This window comes from Cokeromyces recurvatus (assembly GCF_025118155.1).
Source record: "Cokeromyces recurvatus strain NRRL 2243 chromosome Unknown BX663scaffold_10, whole genome shotgun sequence".
In the NCBI taxonomy this organism is placed as follows: Eukaryota; Fungi; Mucoromycota; class Mucoromycetes; order Mucorales; family Mucoraceae; genus Cokeromyces; species Cokeromyces recurvatus.
Window position 1 is genome coordinate 358800 of NW_026251396.1, and position 20503 is coordinate 379302.

Genomic DNA, 20503 nt, shown 5'->3' on the forward strand with positions numbered 1-20503 from the left:
AAAAACATGATAATAGCAACAATTGTACTGTACCCCCTAATAATTCAAACTCCGCTACTTTATTAACGAAAAAGCAAGCAAAGGAAAATAGACGTCGAAATAGTACTAATTCACGTCTTTCCTTTATAGAGGATCATCAAGAAAATAATGTAGATAATTTAATACCAATAGACAACTATACCAACAGCAACAACAACGCTAATAAAATATCTTTTGATTCAAAAAGTGAAAAAGTAACATCATCTCATTCTTCTCAGCAAGTAAAAAAGGAACGACAAAGAGCAAAATCATGTCAAGTAAAGTCATATATTGTATCTAACTATTATATTTATATGCTTATCCATTGTCTATTTATCAGGAAGAGAGCCCACCTACATTAAGTCAGTTAGCCACAAAAGGCTCTTTTCATCAACTTATGATGGAGTTACCCAACAGTAGTACTACAAATCAAATATCAGATTTACCTTTATTTAAAGGCCTTATTACTACTACTTTAACAACCTTGCATACCCGGCTAGTAAATGAATGTGATCGTTCACTTTCGATGTTTATCTTAGCTAACAATACCCCTACTTTTGAAACAAAAAATAATATACCTCAGCAATTATCATCCATCATTTCAGACATTTATAAAATGTTAGAAATGGTAAAATGGGAAGAAAGTACGCAAAAGAAATATATAGAAATTAAACAAGATATACAACAATTAGAAAAGAAAATTTTGGATGAAGAATTAACCATTACTCTACTTAAAGATAGTGTATGTATAGACTTTTTTTTTTTTTTTTTTTTTTTTTTTTTTTTTTTTTTTTTTTTTTTTGCTTCTCTTTAAAAGGAAGGGTGAATCAATTCGATAGACTCATGTATTTTATCATTTATATATACACACATACATACATAGGTTTCTACTATGAAGCAAATAATGAACGAATGTGTTTGCCAATATTATAAAGTAGTTGAAAGAGCTATCGTGATACCATCAAAGGGTTATAAAATTGAAGGCATGAATCAATATTATAATTTCGATATATCGGACAATAAGACTACATCCTCTTTTGATATTGACCATAAAGATCATGAAGCACTTTGGTATCGAACTTATTTTATGAATCAATTTGATGTTCGTACCTTCTTTGGATATGATCAACTTAATAGACCTATTCTTTTATCTATCAAATTAGAAGATCAATATTATAGAATCATTTATAGAACTCAAAATAATCCAGATCAAAGAATAAAAGTCGCTGCTAAAGAAGACGATGCATCGTGGAAATCAATTATTGAATCAAATATACCTGACATTTCATTTGATCGACTATTGGAAATGAATCAAGATCAGATGATATCAAGTGGTATTCAAAATGAATTATTAAGATTAGATGAAAATTCGGTAAACAAGGAAGAAAAGAAAAGAAAAAGAATAAAGAAAAAAAATATTAACATTTGTATTCAAAACAGTTACATACAAAGTATAAGTTTGGTGTCTTGTTAATTAAAGAAGGTCAAACAAAAGAAGAAGAATGGCTTTCTAATGATGGATATGATTCAGAAGGATTTAATGAATTTTTAGACATTATTGGAAGAAAGATAGAATTAAAGGGATATATGGGTTGGGCTGCTGGATTAGACACGAAAGGTAAGGTCATATATCCCATTTATATAATTGGATATGGACTTACATTGTATAATGGATAGGCGGTGACTCTGGTGAATATGCATATATAAATGTTTGGAATGAGAATACACTTGCATATCATGTATCTACATTAATACCTTCTAAACCAGGTGATAAGCAACAGGTTCAAAGAAAGCGACATATAGGAAATGGTAAGTGAATGCATGACATGGCATGATTTTCTGTACTTATATAAATATATATATATATATATACAGATATTGTATGTATTATCTTTGTTGAAGGAAAGCAACCTTTTAATCCTACAGCTATAAAATCTCAATTTTTACATGTATTTATTGTTGTGCATCAAGAACTATTTCCAGCAAATAATAAGAAGGCGTGGAGAGTAGAAATCGTTTATGTAGAGGATGTTCCTAGCTTTGGCCCTTCACTGCCTAATAAGTCGGCTCTCTTTTTTGATAGAGATGAATTAGAAAAATTTTTATTAGCTAAGCGTAAATGAATCCAACTAATTTAGAATCTCTCTCTCTTTCTCTTTCTCTTTCTTTCTCTCTCTCTCTTTTTTTTTGTTACTAACTTATACTTGATATATAGTCGTAAATGCAGAATATGCAGCCTTCAAATCACCCAAATTTGCATTACCTATGAATAGAGCTAGAGAAGGCATATTTTCTAGTTTAGTTGGAAAAGGATATAATTTATTATTAACAAACACTGAAAATGATCTTCTAACATTACAACAACAAGAATCAATGACAGAGACAAATAAGCCATTTCAAAAACATATTAGATCTGCATCTATAAGCTCAACCTTGTTAATGGCTTCATCAAATTCCTCTTCAAATATGACCCGAGAATTTTCTAATTTGAATAAGAGAAGAAGTATTCAAGATTTAGTATCATTTGTAGATGAGGATAAAAAGTTAAATAAAGCAATGAATAAAAAGTCTACACCAATAGCTAACAAGCCAACTGAAGGTATAATAAATAGATACATAATATAATATGAATGAAAAGATATTCATTATTATTATTATATAGGCTCTAAACGTAGTCGATCTGAACAAGATCTTTTGAATATAACGACTACTACTAGTCTTAGGAATCGTGCTCAAAATATTTTAACTTCAATTCCTGGATTTAGTAGTAACAGTAATCAAAATTCTCGTCAAATTCGTAGACTATCTTTATCAAATTAATAATAAAACAGAAGGAAAAAAAAACATACCGATGATTTATGCTGCGCACAGACATATACATATGTATAAAAAAAAAATAAAAAAAAAAAGAAAAAGAAAAGAAAAAAAACGATACAAAAAATCTAAGGGGGAGTATCGATTTAAGGAGGATCAAATATGTAGTATAAATAATGACGATTAAATGTGTATAAAGGAATTGATATAAATATATATTCATTCACTCATTCATATAAACAACATGATACAACAACAACATTGTTGTGCAATAATAAACAACAGAAATTTCCCGCCATTTCATATACATATAAATATATATAGTTATATTGAATTTAGTATACATAAAAGCTTGTATATGTGCGTTATATATACATATAAATATATATATATATTTATAAACAATACGTAAATAAATAAGCTTACAATTTACATATTTTATACATTTCTTTTTCTTTTTTTTCTTTTTTTTTTCTTCCTATTATCATTTCCTTCCTTTTCTTTCTTTTTTATACATATACATACATATTTATAGAATGAGTCCTAGAAAGATTAGTAACCCTACTAAAAGAAAATCAAAGCAAATGATATCTAAAGCAGAACCCATCTTTGATATATCATCATCATCATCATCATCATTATCATCATCAATCCATGAACATTCCTTATTGGCGCCTATCAAAGACCAAGTTCAATTTATTGCTATGAATAGTGACATGACTTCTCCCATTTTATTATCATCTCATGAATATAGTCAGTATCCTTCAAACGAACAATTTAATGCTATTGTCAATGCATATTTAATGAATCTATCTTTAAAGAAGCGAGATAAAGCATTAGTAGATCATGAACGTTATGCTCTTATTTTAAAAGTCTTGAAAGATCCTAGAAATACATCGATTTCAACTGCTCAATTTCGTTTCTGGGTCAAGAAAATGTTTCGTTTAGGATCTCGAAAGAATGCTAAACAAGGCATGGATGAAGAGATTGTGTGTCATGACAATAAGCCAGTTGCTGTACGCGAAGATATTTACTATATCTTGATTTTAGCTCATAAAGAAGCACAACACGGTGGAAGAGATAAAACATCGGCAATTGTAAATAAACTAAATACATATAGAATCAATCTCTTAAGAGTAACATTCATTATGATGTATACACGTATAACTGAATATCATATTCCATTATAGGTACGCAGACGTTATTCTTGGATCCCTAAAGAATTAATCGCTCGTTTTGTAAGACATTGTCCATTTTGTATTTCAAGACGTAATAATATGTGCATGCATCCTCATGAACATACCAGCGATTGTTTAACATCAACTAAGAATGATGATATAGAATCTATAGCCTCTGATCTTTATCCACCTTCTAACCCTATTGAACCTTACTTTTTATCACCAAAGGCTGTAAGAAGAAAACGAAGAAGACAAAGACTATCTTCTTTTTCCTCTTCTCCTCCTCCTCCTCCTCCCTGGAAAAAGCATAATCATCCATCATTTGACAGTAATTATATTTCCTTGGAGAATGATCCAGTTACGGGTTTTTCGATGGCTGCTACTGTAGCAACCTCTGCAGCCGTTGTCGCAGTAGCAGCAGCAGCAGCAGCAGCAGCAGCAGCAGCAACAACAACATCATCATCCACAACACCTAATCATTTTATTCCTTCACCAGAATCATTAACTGATCTCGACTATATGATGGTGGAAGAACAATGTCCAAATGTGTCATTACCAACTTCCATGTTTGATTTTTATTATGACCATCACCATTTAATAAGTCCTACCTCGACCGAGTTAATCCATCATCCATTAGATCTAAACTCCTTTGACCTTTTACAGTCATGTTTCCCCTCCGATATGATCCATTTGAATAATATGAATCCTATATTCTCAGCCAAAGATGAAGAAGAGCTCATCTATTTATTAAATCACAATGATAACATTCATGCACAACACCATTCCTCACAAAACAATATTAATAACCAACCACTGACAAAGGCACCTTCTTGCTGTGCATCAGTGACATCATCAGATATCTCTGAGTCTACCACTATCGACTCTACTTATTTACTAGAACAATTATTGAGGCAACAAGAAAATTATATGAATATATGTCCAGTGCCGTCATCACCACCACTACCACTACCACCACCATCAAAATCATCAGATGGACCATTTGATCAACAATTACTAATGTTATCATCTAATACAACTGATGGCAATTTTATTACTTCTATTACTGCTTCTCCCTCTTCTAGTAAATAATATGTTATGAGAAATAAATAAATAAAAATTATGTATGCAAATAAAAGATCTATTTTCTATTTTTTTTTTTTATTATTATCTATTTTTCTACTAAATGTATGCCAGAAAAATAAATAAATAAATAAATATATATATAATGTTATTCTATTTAGTGTTTGTTTATATGATGAAGTATATATTTTTTTTTCAGAGTGTACTATTTACAGATTCATCTTCATTATTGGTATTGTTAAGGATATTTTTAACAGAAGCAGATATACCAGCATGGTGATCAAGAGCCTGTTCACGGTCACGCTTCACAGATTCTAAGAAGGCAGGTACAGCATCTAATAAGTAGGTATAGTCATTTTCATTTGAATGATTGTTGTTGTTATCGATTAAATTCATAATAAAAAAATTTTGAAGTTCTGCAGGCGTTACATAAAGGTCAGGAATCATGTCTGTAAACTTTTCAGCCAAGAGGGATATATTAGGGTCATTATTACAAGGTATCTTTTCATCCGGTTCCATATCACCTAAATCGATATCATCCTTGCCCATAAAACGCCAAAACATTCTATTGATTTGGTATTTATTTGCATATCCTAATTCCATTTTCATATCAATACGACCAGGACGAAGTAAAGCAGGTTGAATACGGTTTACATCATTACACGTCAAAAAAATCATAGAGCCCTCTTGAGCTGCTACACCATCCAGAGCATTCAATAAGCCACTCATGGTAATCTTTGAATCATTATTATCCTTGTTTGAATTAGGATCCTTTATCACACAATGATCCACATCTTCCATAACAAGAATACTATTACGAGGTACCTCCTGTAGTAAAACATTAAAATTTTCATCATCCATTTTCCCAGATAAACTAATGATAGCCACATTCATATTCACTTTACTAGCTATGGATTGAACTAAAGATGTTTTACCAGTCCCTGGGGGGCCATAAAGAAGGTAACCACGACGATAGGGAATACCACGGATTGAATACCAATGCTCTCGTTTACGGAAGATTTGAATGTCCTTCAGGATCAATTCCTTTTGTCCTTCCTTCAATATAACTGAACCAAAATCTCTTAATTGTTTTGATGTTAACGTACGCCATTCAAATCCATCATATCGACTAGGCATACATTTATAGATAGTAAGTTTACCATTTTCTTGTTCAAAATAGTCATCGATCCATTCTTGAATAAATGACTTTAAAAGACTTAGATCTTGTCCACGCATGGTGATTTCAACGCAAGGATTAGTATTCATCATACCCAATAAATCCTTCAGGTTATTACTATAAAACTGGTCCATATTATTGCTTACACCACTGTTTTTCCTTTTTATAACCCATAATGTATGGTTCTTGTAAGTTATCTTTTGTTCAGTTTCATCCACTATATATATACAAAAAAAAAAAAAATTCTCATTTAGTATTTTTTTTTAAAAAAAATTACTTTATATTTATATACTTTACATGGATAAAGTCGAAGTGTAGGAGGAAGACCAGGGCCTTGTAAATCATCATGATCTGCTTGGACACAACGACCTTCGACAGTACGTAAACTCTTTTGAATATGTGTCGTTGTCTTGCTTGCAACAAATTGTTGAATAGCTTCATAACCTGTCTCATTTTTACCAATTTGTATCGAAACATACATTCTTTCTTTTACAAAATTTATTAGTTGATAAAATATAGAGTGCAGTTGATATCCAACAATGGCTATAATAATAATAATAATATAAAGTATTAGAAGAGAAGACTATTATTATTATGCTACATATAATACATTACGAGCAAGATAAACAATAAAACCTAAAAAGACGACATCACTTCCAAAATAACGTTTTAAAAGATTAAGAATACGATCGCCAACAAGTGATTGCCAAAATGCTTCATCAGACACCTTTTCTAATAAACATAGAATTCGATCTACAATGACACTCATACGACTGCTATTATTTAATATAATTTTATGAGGAGGACGATAAACTGAAGTCATATATGAGTTATAAATAGAGAAGGAAGGCAATAAATATATTCTAAAGCCCTTATTATTATTTATATAATGCTACTACTAATACTACTACTACCGAGAAAGCTGCCGCAGTTACTACCGCAGCATTATAACTGAAACAAATATATTTTATCTCTACAAATTTGTGTTACATTGTTGGCGCGAAAAAAAAAATAAAAATAAAGTCCGAAAAAAAAATTAGGCACAAAAATTGGTTCAAATGTTGGTGGATCAAGTGCGCCAAATTATTTATTTATTTTAAATAGGCTTACGGTTTAACACAATCACTAAATTTTGAAATAGAATACCTACAGAAATCTTGGAGGTCACTGATAAGTACTCTGTTACAAGCATCTTGGATTCACGAGGTCAATGTTTTTCCGTCTAAAAGTGTCTCTCTCTTTCTCTCTCTCTTTAGCTTATTTTTATATACAGATCAAAATTGCTCAATAGGATTAGGCTCCGGTAAGTAGGGTGGAAGATAAATATAGTGACTCACAAAAGTGTGGCAATGTTTCAGAATTTTAGGTAATTTATGCAAATCGGCAATAACAAATCGTCTATTTATTAAGTAAAGTACAATATAGTATATACTAGCAGAAAGACAGAAGTCTCCTCTTTTTGATGATACCTATAGCATATATTTATTATATAATGTTTTTATTTGAAAAACAATGTTAAAAGTTATATGTATAAAAATTTTATGCAAATAGTTTATTGAAGAATGAAATGAACAACGCATCTTTTATGTTTAGTACTTGATAGCACCACCTTTTGCTTTAATTATTGCTTCAACACATCTTGGCATATTTTCTATGTGTTTTAAGCATAGTTCGGCTGTAACTTTATGGTATCAAACATCAGCAACTCGCTCCCATAACTCATCCATGTTTTTTGGTGGCCTATCATAGGCAGCAAGCTTACACTTCAAATAAAACCAAAGGTTTTCAATTGGATTTAGATCAGGTGAGTATGATGGCCATTCAAGGACATTTATTTTATTTCTTTTGAACCAGTTTCTTGTATATTTGGATGTATGCTTCTGATCATTGTCTTGTTGAAGGATCACATCTTTCTTACAAAGGCCATAATCCTTGAGCGTCTCCATAAAGTCACCTCTTAATATTTCACAATATAACTGCGAGTCCATCCTTCCCTCAATCTTGGCAATAAAACCAGGACCATGTTGCGTGAAACAACTCCATAACATTAGGCTTCCACCCCCACCTTTGTACTTAAAGTTGACATTATGGTCTTTTAGAGGTTCACCCTTTTTAACCCATGTCCATTGCTTTCCATCTGAACCCAAACGATTAATTTTTGTTTCGTCACTAAAGACGACCTTTTTTCCAATCCTCAACCGTCCAGTTCCTATGAGCTTTGGCCCATTCTAGACGATCTCGTCTACGCTCATTCGTCAATGGTAATGTAGATTTCTTAATCTTCGAATCAAAGTCGGACGATTTTAGGAATCTGCAAATGTTTTGCGCGAAAATATCATATTCTTGACCATGTAAGTTCCGGGCAGCGTCCACTGTAGTGATAAAATGATCAGTATAAAAAGATCGCGTAATCAATCTTCCAAGTAATGGGCTAATCTTCTTTGGTCTATCTTCTTTTACGTTAATCTTAATTTGATTTTCTTTGGCAATTCTGCCAATTGTCCTAATTGACACACCCATTGCCTTAGAAATATCCATATAAGACTCATTAGCATTAAGTTTTGCTAAAATATCCATCTTTCTATCTTAAGGAATTGGTCTCATTCTAATATATGTGATGATCTAAGTGTTAAAGGGAATAATGCATAAATGTTGTTCAGATTAGTAATGAATTTGAGAGAAAAACGATATTAAATAGAAAGTAAACCTTTTTGTTAATTCAATAAAGATATTAAATATAATTTAAAATAAAAAAAAATGGTGTTTTCGTAAAAAAAAAAAAAATAGATAAAGAAAAAAAATTATCATTCAGCGAAATGGCTAAATCGTGTAAAATGACATGAACGCTGTTGAAATGAACATTCATGCATGTAAATGAGATTAAGAAGCTATAAAAATAATGTAAATTTTGTCAACTTTCCATTAAAAATACTTTTATTAATGTATCTTTATTCATTTATGTTGTGCATTAAGGAAAGCCAAAAATCATAGAACATTGCCACACTTTTGTGAGTCACTGTAGTGATCTTCAAGGAGTTTGTAATTATTCAGCATCCAAGTTTGAAGATTGTCTTGATCGTAAACCTATCTAATAGATTTGCGCATTTTACGTATGCCTAAGTAGTGCTATTTGTTTTTATAAATGTGCTAAGCTTTTTTTTTTTTTTTTTTTTTTTTTTTTTTTTTTTTTGGCTGTGTGATTTATTTTTTTGTAAGTACGCCATTTTTTTTTTTTTGAAAAAATGTGCGGATAATTTTTCCGTTTGGTGTAATTACAACAGATAACTGGCTTAAAATCCTTTTTATTGGATTTCAAAGTGCGCTCCTAGATGTGTAACTCGTATACATCAGGCATCACAAAGATATACAAGTAGCTATGATCTCATGTGCAAAAATCGTTGTCAGTCACGCCTATTTGGAAAAAAAAAAGCCTCTAGTTATTCATAAATATATGGCCCATCCATTGTCAATCAGAGTTCAATTTATTTTACTTTTAGTTTTTGCAAGTGAGCCTACAAGGCCGACAAACTTTAATAGTAAATGTTATGATTGTAGTCGTCCTTATAACCAAGTTAATAGAAATAAACCATCATTTATTACATAATAAAGAGGTTATTCACATAAAACTAGTATATTGAACTTCACAGCATAATGTTCATTCTACACTCAGTTTCAATAATAGTCATTGTTAGAATGTTTGAGCAATAATAATAATTATATACATAATTCAAACAGGATTGTGACTGGTGTATTCAATTACATAATTGTTCTTGAGTGATACATATCAGATATACATTGATAATATTGAATATTGTTAAGTAATGAAATCTTATACAATGATAATGATAGTAACTCATAAATAATCGGTATTGTTGCAGCTAGACATATTCACTGAGAATTAATATTGATGTGTCGCAGTCCAATAATAATGATTCGTTAGGTTTCTAGGAACAGCGATAACTCAAGGAGAAAAAAGAATAAAGATATATCTTATTGATCGCAGAATTATTTGGAGACACTGTCTTCTGTAAAACTTGCTTATCTGAATCATATTTCCATTGATAATACTTACCTTTTAAAAACATATAAATAGCCCTCGATTTTTCCATACAATTTTCCGTTGTACAATTTTTGTATTATCTTTAATAAACTATACAAAGTTTTCACAGATTTGTCTTCTGTTCATTTCTCTTTCTCTATCTTCTTGCTAATCAAAACATGTTCTATAATACTTGTTGTATTCTTCATAGATGTATGCTTTTTCACAAATTGAATCATCGGGTGCTGTTTCACTAGGTTTCAACAGAATGATATGTGAGTCGATTTCAAAGAGTCGCTTGAAAAGAGGCAACCAGATACTATAGGTAAAGTCCCCTTCTGGAATATTTTTGGGATAGGCAGGGTTGAGGATGTGCTGAGAATTTTGCATGCTGTCCAGAATTGTATCAAGGAATTTATAAGTATTGTACTCAGCAGCAAGCACCTTATTTGAGCCACATAATCTATCCAGATATCTTCTTCCAAAAGTTACACTTCCCTTTTCTACGCTTTTGGCGCATATATATTCCCATTTTTCTTTAACCCAAGATTCCGCGGGTGATGTCTTGACTTGGTATTTTTTGAAGAAATGCCTTTTTATTCTATTCCAACTATCTTTTGTGAACAAAGATGCTTGACTAAAAATATCGTCGTTGGTCAAATCAAGGATACCAGAAAGTCCAGCTGCCATGCAATTTCTTTCTTTTGGATTCAGCTTAACGCCTTGAACATATAGATCATGTAAGCGTTGCCCTTCTTTGAATATAGAACTCTTAATGGAAATGGAATTTGAGGAGAGTTCAACAGGGCTTATAATTGGGTCCTCTGGCACAACATAAGGTTTACTTTTATAGGAAGTACTAGCTTCCTGTTCAAGATGGGACTCCAATGTTTGATATTGTTCTATTCTTAGCCTCTTCTCTATTCTTTCCTTGATTTGATCTTCATGTTGTCTCAAGCGTTTCATTTTTTTCCCGTGATATGAAGCTAAAAATTCATCAGCACCATTACTGCCGCCCAAGTACTCTGCCATCTTTCCTGCAAAGGAAGTAACTGATACATTCCTGGTGTATTCGGTCTCGACGCTTTCAAAGGCAAATTTCCACTTCTTAAAGCATTGTTCATCGCTTAGTTGTCCGTTCGTGATCTTAACAAGTTCATTGTAGTCATTCCATTTCGAAACCTCAAATTTCTTAAACAATGAGGGTAAATTAAACTGTTTGATATCACTGTTTGTGAAACAAAAGGTGGGTGAGATAAACTTAGGTAATGGTTTTGACATTAGTTAAAGTTGTCAGAAGTTTTTTTTTGTCAAAATAAAAAGAAAAAAAGCGATAAAATACACGTACCACACCACACGCGCTGCCAAATAAAAATATGACTTTTAAATTTTACTTCTTACAGTGATCTAACAATTTTAATAAATAATATTTTATTAAATACACTTATAGTGATTGTGATGGTACATAATACAATAAAGAAAAATAAAAAGAGAACAAAAGGAAGTATAGTTTGAGACTGTGTTTATTTAATGAAAAGAAAAAGAAAATAAAAGAATTAAAGTTTAAAGATTATTTTGTGTCTACACACCTGCTTATATTTATACTAATGAATCCTGAATCAAAGAAATAAATATAGCTGTGAAAGAGCATGAGTCATGAAACAGTGTGTGTTGATTCAAGAGACTGATTTCTATAGATTATCTATCGGGTATTATAATGATATTATTAAATTTTATATAAAATAAATATTGTTTAATCTGAGCTTAGGTTCCTGGTGTCTATTTCAGTAGATCAAAGACGACTTGAATCATTTGTCACGGCTATAAAGATAAATATTTAGAATTGATATGATGTTTTATAGTCGATACATCTAGACGATTGGATGCCAATAACTTTTATATTATTTACAGGATGTTGTATACAGAGTTTTATTTCATATTCAGGCTTATAGTTTATCCTTTATTATGTAATTCATTTATTATAATATTACTTATGCTTATATTCAGAGCTTTTTCTATAACAACAGCAACGCGGTGTTCGACAGTCGGATCATTACCGTCCACTCGGGTGGACGGTAAGAGTGGTGGTATTGTGAACTGTCATGGTTGTAAGATTTATAACTTAATTCAATAAGATAAATAGTCATAATAGAATACATAGTGCATTTGTATAATAATTCTCTCTATAAACATATTTAGTATATTTACCCTTGTATAGAAAAATAATTAATTAATAAAAAGTCCTACATCTAAAAATATACTTTCTTCTATTATTGTTCTGCTGAATATAAATTTATAAAAATAACTTTATACAAGTTAAACTGGGGTAAACTAAGAATAATACAAATACGCGTAATAATTGATTCTACTCAGAATACACGTATTAGTTATAAAAATAAATATATACTAAAGACATGAATCTATAATTATAACTCTTAGTAATCCTTCTATAATTATATTATCAAAAACAATTTGTTATATTTTTATCTTCTTATTACTCATCATCCTTATCCACAAAATATATAAATACTCTTACATTATTCACCCTTATTTTGTAGAACTCATAACTTATAACTAAGAACAATACTTGTATTGAATTAACTTTTAATAAAACTTATTGACAAGTCTCAACGTACTTCTTCTGTCTTATCTTCTTTTTATTTTATTTTATTTCTTTTATTTAATTACTTAAACCTACCTAAACCACAACATGAACATCACGAGCAGTCGCGAAATAAGTAGGGTTGCGGCAATTGCCGGATCGCGGTTTATCCGGTGTGACGGACATGCCATTACCTTGCGCGGAAATCTAGGTATGGTCGCCGAAGCGGGATTTTTTACTATTTCCGCGGCACTTAGGTTATGCGCGGATACCTTATTCCGGGTTAATTCCCCATACACCGTCGTCGGACTTTGAAAAAATTTCCTTTTATGGTATTACCACTAGTAGTGATAACCTACAGCTTAAATATATTGGATTGTCCAGTCTATTAGGAACGAAGTAGAGAACCAGCCAATAGAAGTAGAGTACAATCTACCGTTTAGAATTAATAGGCAAAATAAAAGAAGGTTTTAGCCGATAGTAAAGGATTCAAACGTGAGAAGAAAGAAGTCAAAATTATGCATAATTTGTGAAAATAGAAGACGTCGGCATAATTAGTTGACAACATGAGAAAATTAAGAAGACAACACTTACGCATCTTTATTATAATCGCGATTCTCCCTGTTGTCACATAAATTTTATTGTTGTAGCAAATTTAATATAAATATAGAGAAATTATTAATTTTGAATAAAGATAACCATTAAATATTATAAAAGTTGATTATATTTTTTGTTATTTTTGCTTAATACTATCTGAAGTTTTACTCCTTCGTACCTCAAGAAGTCAAGAAACGACAAAGTCGGTATTTTTTTCACTAATAATATATTAGAGAGCCATTTCCATAGAAGAAAATCGCATTTTTCAAAGTCCGATGGTGGTATATGGGAAAGGATCCACAAAAAGGTAAGGGATGTAGACACAGTCTTTTTCTTGATTGACTGCATTTTTATTTGTCACGGAGTTAAGCAAGGCTTTGGAAGCTACAACAGTCTTTCTTTTGTCTTTAAATTATTTAGGTGTTGAACATTCTCTGGCAACTTCACCATAGCCATGGTCTTGAAGTTTAGAATTGTTAATTGCTATTAACCTGAGATCCATTTTCATTTTTACCCCTAACGAAAGTAAAGATCCAGGAATCGTATCACCCCTAAAAAAAAAGAGTTGTTGAATGAGAACATAGGTCACGTAAAATGCAACAAATTAGTATATATTGTTATGATTGTAGTAGCCTTTATAATTAAGTTAATAGAAATAAACCATCATTTATTACATAATAAAGAGGTTATTCAAATAAAACTAATATATCGCGCTTCACAGCATAATATTCATTCTACTCTCAGTTTTGATAATAGTAATTGTTTGAATATTCGAGCATTAAAAATAATTATATACATTATATTATGTAATAATAATAATTCAATAGAATTATGACTGTTATATTCAATTACATAATTATTTATAAGTTATACATATTATATATGATAGCTATAAAGATGAGTTTTGTTATGTAATAATATCTTATAGGATAATAATAATAGTAGCATATAAATAATTGGTATTGCTATAGCTGACATATTCACTGTGAATTAATATTGACGCGTCGCTTGCCCCAGAAATAATAATTTAATATTTTTAGTAACAGCGACAGCTCAGGCAGAAAAGAATAAAAATAGATCTTATTGTAGGCAGAATTATTCGGAGAAAATATTTATGACTAATGCTTTATTATAGCAATAATTGCTTATCCAAATCATAGTTCTATTAATATCACTTATCTTGCAAAAACATATAAATAACCTTTTACATTTTCACATAATTTTTCCTTGTACAATTTTTGTATTATTTTCTTAATAAAAAACTACACGAAGTTTTCACAGACTTGTCTTTTATCTTTTTCTCTTTCTTTAACTTTTTGTTTATCAAAACATATATTACCAATGGGGGATGACAGAGGGATTTTTGAAGGTCTTTTCAACCAATGGCCCGCAGAACTTGACAACATAATCACATTCAGAGTGCGACTTGATAAGTGAGCTCTCAAAAAGGTAAGCTTGTTCTAGATGCTTTTTAATCCTATTTTCGTAATAAAATCAGTACATACTTGCAGTCAGCCAAATCATTTAGATACTTACAGAAACCTAAGGACTGAGACGGAAGTAGTAGTGTCTCTGTCTTTCTTTGCAATGTTTTTTAGTTGATTAAGAGATAATTGTATTCCCCTATTTGTTGTTTTATTGCTCTAAAAAAAGATGAGTTTATTGAACAAATAGTTACTTTCAAATGTTTACCTTGATATGCTTCATTACGTGGTCAAGCTCTTTTTCGTCGAACTCAGGACCCTTAGAGGATTCAACAATAGTATTTCTTAAGTTTGGTGACTACAGCATGAGGGGCAAGCCAGGGATTGTAACTGATATGTCAAGTATATGATTTCTTGATAGCCTTCAAGTGTACGTGTTAGAATAAAAAGTATTCGTTAAAAAAGTTACGTTTTGTAGTATAGAGTCTTGTAATTCGTAGGCTTTGTTCGACTTATTGAATTAAACATAGACTTCACATCGTCGAACTGAGGAGGCGTTTCAGCGAGAGGAATTAGTGTTTAATCCGTTAGTACTTATGTGCTTTGGTTTCTTTCCCGTTATCCTCTGCTTGCTCTTTAAAATACAGATGAGAAATTAGGTTGTCAGTTCAAAAAATTGTTAAAAGGTTTACCTTTAGTGCTTTTCTCTATTCGAAGTTTGCCAATTAGTTTTTTATAACGATAAAATTAATGATAAATAACTATACCTGTTCTGAAATTGCCTTCTCTTGAACCCCTGCATAAAGGAGCTCTCTGTCTTTCGCGTTCTTGATAAGTTGTTTATTCAACTTATTGGTGGACATTTTTATTGAAGAGTGAAGAAAAAAGAATAATTCTAAGCGCTCTAAATACGCACTTCAAAATATTTTCAGTGACGTAATGATGAAATTTGGTGGTTTAATCAAATAGCAAATCCCCTTGTAATGATATTTTAATAATTTCTAGTTTTTGATGACGTATGCTTTCACGAAAAGTCTGTTTTCAAATTAGAAGAAAAAGTTAATAACAATTCTGTTTCCCTTGTTATAAATTTCATCTAATACTCCAATATTAGATTGAACTTATGGCAAGAAAAGCGACATCAACGCCTCTTGTTGCAAGCAGTAGATCTAGTTTCTTTTGTTTGATATTGTTATGATTGTAGTCGTCCTTACAATTAAGTTAATAGAAATAAACCATCATTTCTTACATAATAAAGAGGTTATTCATATAAAACTTGTATATTGAACTTCACAGCATAATATTCATTCTACACTCAGTTTTAATAATAGTCATTGTTTGAGTATTCGAGCTTAGATAATAGTTATATTCATTGTATCATGTAATAATAATAATTCAATAGGTTTATGACTGTTATATTGAATTATATGATTATTTATACAAGTCATAAATATTATATATACATCTATAATATTAGATATTGTTATGTAATAACATCTTAGAGGATGATAATAATAGTAGCTTATAAGTAATTGGTTTTGTTATAGCGAGAGTATCCATTATGAATAAATATTAACGATTTGCTTAACCCAGACCCTACACCCTTGACCCTAGACCCTTGACCCTAAACCCTAGAAATATTGATTTATTATATTTTATATTTCTGGTTGTCATGAGCTGACTTATAATGTCATGTTTCATGATTAAACATGCGGATCATAAATTCATTTAAGAAATTCTATCCTAACTCTCTCTTGATCCGCTCCATCTAATAATATTAAAATCATTAACACTTCATTGTCAACAATATACCTAATTCGGTCGTAACTAATACTTTTCTGATTCACATCCTATCCTCAGACCTCTTTAACAATTCTTATAAATACCCCATCAATTTGAATTCATAAATAAAATAATTGACTTTGGAACTATTGTTCGGTTTCGTTGACTCTTTTTGTCTTAATATTATTTTTTCTTCTAATATTTTTTATTTGATATTTTAAAAAGAAATATCACACTAGTAACAGTGCCAGCTCAGGGGAAATAAAGATAAAAATATATTTTATTGTATGCAGAATTATTCGCAAACAAAATTTGTGCTTAAAGGCTTTGTTATAGCAGTATTTACTTATCTAAATCACACTCCTATTAATATGACTTACCTTACAAAAACATATTGTTGTGTATATAATGATGTATTACATAATATCTTATAATGCACAAATCAGAGTCATGAAGAACCGAATGATATTATAGTTATTAGTTATACACTTTATGCATACAATATTATTTGATTTCAGTTTATAAGACATTCTTGTGATGAGAAAAAATAATGTTATAATAAATACTAACTCTACAAAATAATGATAAGAAAAACATAGTGTCAGGAGTTATTAATAATAAAGATATATGAATTATAGATTATACCTATTAGTTATATATATATGCATTATTATTTAATATTGTCTAAAATACTAATTTATAAATATAATCATATACTATCTATGAGAACTCTATTCTAATTGAATACACTATATAATATAATGAAATTCATTTAAGTAGTACATTGAGGAATGAATATAATATAAAGAAGCTGGTTAGAATATAAATCTGTATATCAAAAGTGTCTTTCCTATATCATTCACAAGTATGAAAAAACGAAATTTTATTATTTTGTTTCAAGAAAAATAACCGGCTAGATCAAGCACCAATAATTTAATATTTATTAGAGTTAACTGAGATTAATTCTCAGTCAGGGCAAAGACTAGATCTCTAACACAATAATTTTAATTATTCTATGGGAAAATATTCTTTTTTCAAAATATCTGCACTCTGTTCCTGTTGCGAAGTAACCCGTTCTCCACAAGATATAAATAAGGATCCATTTTGCACTCATCTTTTAAAAAATTCAGTTTTTAATTTTTAATTTTCATTTTTTGATTGATAATAAAAGTTTAATACAAAGTTTTCACAGATTTATTCTGTCTTATTCTTTTGTTATCTTTGTCTTATCAACACATATAAATAACACTCGTCATTTTTCCATATTATTTTCTTCTTGTACAATTTTTGCATTATTTTATCTTCAATAAACTATACAAAGTTTTCACAGACTTGTCTTTCTTTTTTTCTCTTTCCTTATCTTTGTACTCAAAACAGAGACAACATGAAGATCAAATCAAGGAAAGAATAGAGAAGAGGCTAAGAATAGAACAATATCAAACATTGGAGTCCCATCTTGAACAGGAAGCTAGTACTTCCTATAAAAGTAAACCTTATGTTGTGCCAGAGGACCCAATTATAAGCCCTGTTGAACTCTCCTCAAATTCCATTTCCATTAAGAGTTCTATATTCAAAGAAGGGCAACGCTTACATGATCTATATGTTCAAGGCGTTAAGCTGAATCCAAAAGAAAGAAATTGCATGGCAGCTGGACTTTCTGGTATCCTTGATTTGACCAACGACGATATTTTTAGTCAAGCATCTTTGTTCACAAAAGATAGTTGGAATAGAATAAAAAGGCATTTCTTCAAAAAATACCAAGTCAAGACATCACCCGCGGAATCTTGGGTTAAAGAAAAATGGGAATATATATGCGCCAAAAGCGTAGAAAAGGGAAGTGTAACTTTTGGAAGAAGATATCTGGATAGATTATGTGGCTCAAATAAGGTGCTTGCTGCTGAGTACAATACTTATAAATTCCTTGATACAATTCTGGACAGCATGCAAAATTCTCAGCACATCCTCAACCCTGCCTATCCCAAAAATATTCCAGAAGGGGACTTTACCTATAGTATCTGGTTGCCTCTTTTCAAGCGACTCTTTGAAATCGACTCACATATCATTCTGTTGAAACCTAGTGAAACAGCACCCGATGATTCAATTTGTGAAAAAGCATACATCTATGAAGAATACAACAAGTATTATAGAACATGTTTTGATTAGCAAGAAGATAGAGAAAGAGAAATGAACAGAAGACAAATCTGTGAAAACTTTGTATAGTTTATTAAAGATAATACAAAAATTGTACAACGGAAAATTGTATGGAAAAATCGAGGGCTATTTATATGTTTTTAAAAGGTAAGTATTATCAATGGAAATATGATTCAGATAAGCAAGTTTTACAGAAGACAGTGTCTCCAAATAATTCTGCGATCAATAAGATATATCTTTATTCTTTTTTCTCCTTGAGTTATCGCTGTTCCTAGAAACCTAACGAATCATTATTATTGGACTGCGACACATCAATATTAATTCTCAGTGAATATGTCTAGCTGCAACAATACCGATTATTTATGAGTTACTATCATTATCATTGTATAAGATTTCATTACTTAACAATATTCAATATTATCAATGTATATCTGATATGTATCACTCAAGAACAATTATGTAATTGAATACACCAGTCACAATCCTGTTTGAATTATGTATATAATTATTATTATTGCTCAAACATTCTAACAATGACTATTATTGAAACTGAGTGTAGAATGAACATTATGCTGTGAAGTTCAATATACTAGTTTTATGTGAATAACCTCTTTATTATGTAATAAATGATGGTTTATTTCTATTAACTTGGTTATAAGGACGACTACAATCATAACATTTACTATTAAAGTTTGTCGGCCTTGTAGGCTCACTTGCAAAAACTAAAAGTAAAATAAATTGAACTCTGATTGACAATGGATGGGCCATATATTTATGAATAACTAGAGGCTTTTTTTTTTCCAAATAGGCGTGACTGACAACGATTTTTGCACATGAGATCATAGCTACTTGTATATCTTTGTGATGCCTGATGTATACGAGTTACACATCTAGGAGCGCACTTTGAAATCCAATAAAAAGGATTTTAAGCCAGTTATCTGTTGTAATTACACCAAACGGAAAAATTATCCGCACATTTTTTCAAAAAAAAAAAAATGGCGTACTTACAAAAAAATAAATCACACAGCCAAAAAAAAAAAAAAAAAAAAAAAAAAAAAAAAAAAAAAGCTTAGCACATTTATAAAAACAAATAGCACTACTTAGGCATACGTAAAATGCGCAAATCTATTAGATAGGTTTACGATCAAGACAATCTTCAAACTTGGATGCTGAATAATTACAAACTCCTTGAAGATCACTATATAATACTCTATTGCAAGCGTCTGCAATTCTTAAAGTCAATGTCTCTTCCAAAAGTTGCTCTCTATTAAGTTTGCTTTTACAAACCGACCAAAATTGCTTGATGGAGTTAAATTCAGGCGAATAAGGGGGGTAGATATACGCACTTATAGTCTCGGCTCTCAATAAGGTTTTGAATGTCTTGATGTTTATGAATAGGAGCATTGTCCCATAATCAGATGATGACCTTTGAATTCCTCATAACGGTCCATTACATCCAAAACATTACTGATAAAATTGAAGTAATGCCCAGTAACTGTACCACTGTTACTACTCACTTTTGAAGTGGATTCTCTTACTGCTTTTCTCTCTCTCCTTTTTTTTTTATCTTGTATGTTGTATCATTATAATAAAGAATGCTTAACTTCCAATTGCATTAACTGTTAATCATAAATAATACTT

General features: G+C 30.5%; 6 protein-coding genes across 6 annotated transcripts; 3 read left to right on the top strand and 3 right to left on the bottom strand.

Moving 5' to 3' along the window:
- Positions 1-1324: 1324 nt before the first annotated feature.
- On the top strand, positions 1325-4106 carry BX663DRAFT_423663 (uncharacterized protein; the record flags this gene model as incomplete). Its single annotated transcript, XM_051522424.1, has 8 exons — positions 1325-1390; positions 1459-1636; positions 1696-1827; positions 1894-2133; positions 2234-2521; positions 3523-3774; positions 3805-3929; positions 4023-4106. Coding segments are annotated over 8 exons (1365 nt in total), but the record flags the coding sequence as incomplete, so codon positions are not given.
- Positions 4107-4246: 140 nt separating this feature from the next.
- On the top strand, positions 4247-5192 carry BX663DRAFT_34111 (uncharacterized protein). The gene has a single exon (XM_051522149.1). The coding sequence runs from the start codon at positions 4383-4385 to the stop codon at positions 5097-5099; it is 717 nt and encodes a 238-aa protein (XP_051383546.1). The 5' UTR covers positions 4247-4382; the 3' UTR covers positions 5100-5192.
- A 9-nt stretch (positions 5193-5201) lies between these two features.
- BX663DRAFT_471479 (P-loop containing nucleoside triphosphate hydrolase protein) lies at positions 5202-7188 on the bottom strand. The gene is made up of 3 exons (XM_051524152.1): positions 6883-7188; positions 6565-6810; positions 5202-6484 (listed from the first exon to the last, which is right to left on the bottom strand). The coding sequence occupies exons 1-3, from the start codon at positions 7088-7090 to the stop codon at positions 5286-5288; spliced, it is 1653 nt and encodes a 550-aa protein (XP_051383547.1). The 5' UTR covers positions 7091-7188; the 3' UTR covers positions 5202-5285.
- A 2315-nt stretch (positions 7189-9503) lies between these two features.
- Positions 9504-12410, bottom strand: BX663DRAFT_542487 (uncharacterized protein; the record flags this gene model as incomplete). The annotated part of the gene is made up of 4 exons (XM_051530818.1): positions 9504-9678; positions 10500-11534; positions 11708-11713; positions 12364-12410. 4 exons carry the CDS (start codon positions 12408-12410, stop codon positions 9669-9671), a joined length of 1098 nt encoding a protein of 365 aa, XP_051383548.1. The 3' UTR covers positions 9504-9668.
- Positions 12411-13917: 1507 nt separating this feature from the next.
- Positions 13918-14987, bottom strand: BX663DRAFT_433566 (uncharacterized protein; the record flags this gene model as incomplete). Its single annotated transcript, XM_051523002.1, has 2 exons — positions 13918-14056; positions 14845-14987. Coding segments are annotated over 2 exons (282 nt in total), but the record flags the coding sequence as incomplete, so codon positions are not given.
- Positions 14988-17726: 2739 nt separating this feature from the next.
- Positions 17727-18874, top strand: BX663DRAFT_551274 (uncharacterized protein; the record flags this gene model as incomplete). The annotated part of the gene is made up of 2 exons (XM_051531269.1): positions 17727-17777; positions 18089-18874. 2 exons carry the CDS (start codon positions 17727-17729, stop codon positions 18872-18874), a joined length of 837 nt encoding a protein of 278 aa, XP_051383550.1.
- Positions 18875-20503: the final 1629 nt, after the last annotated feature.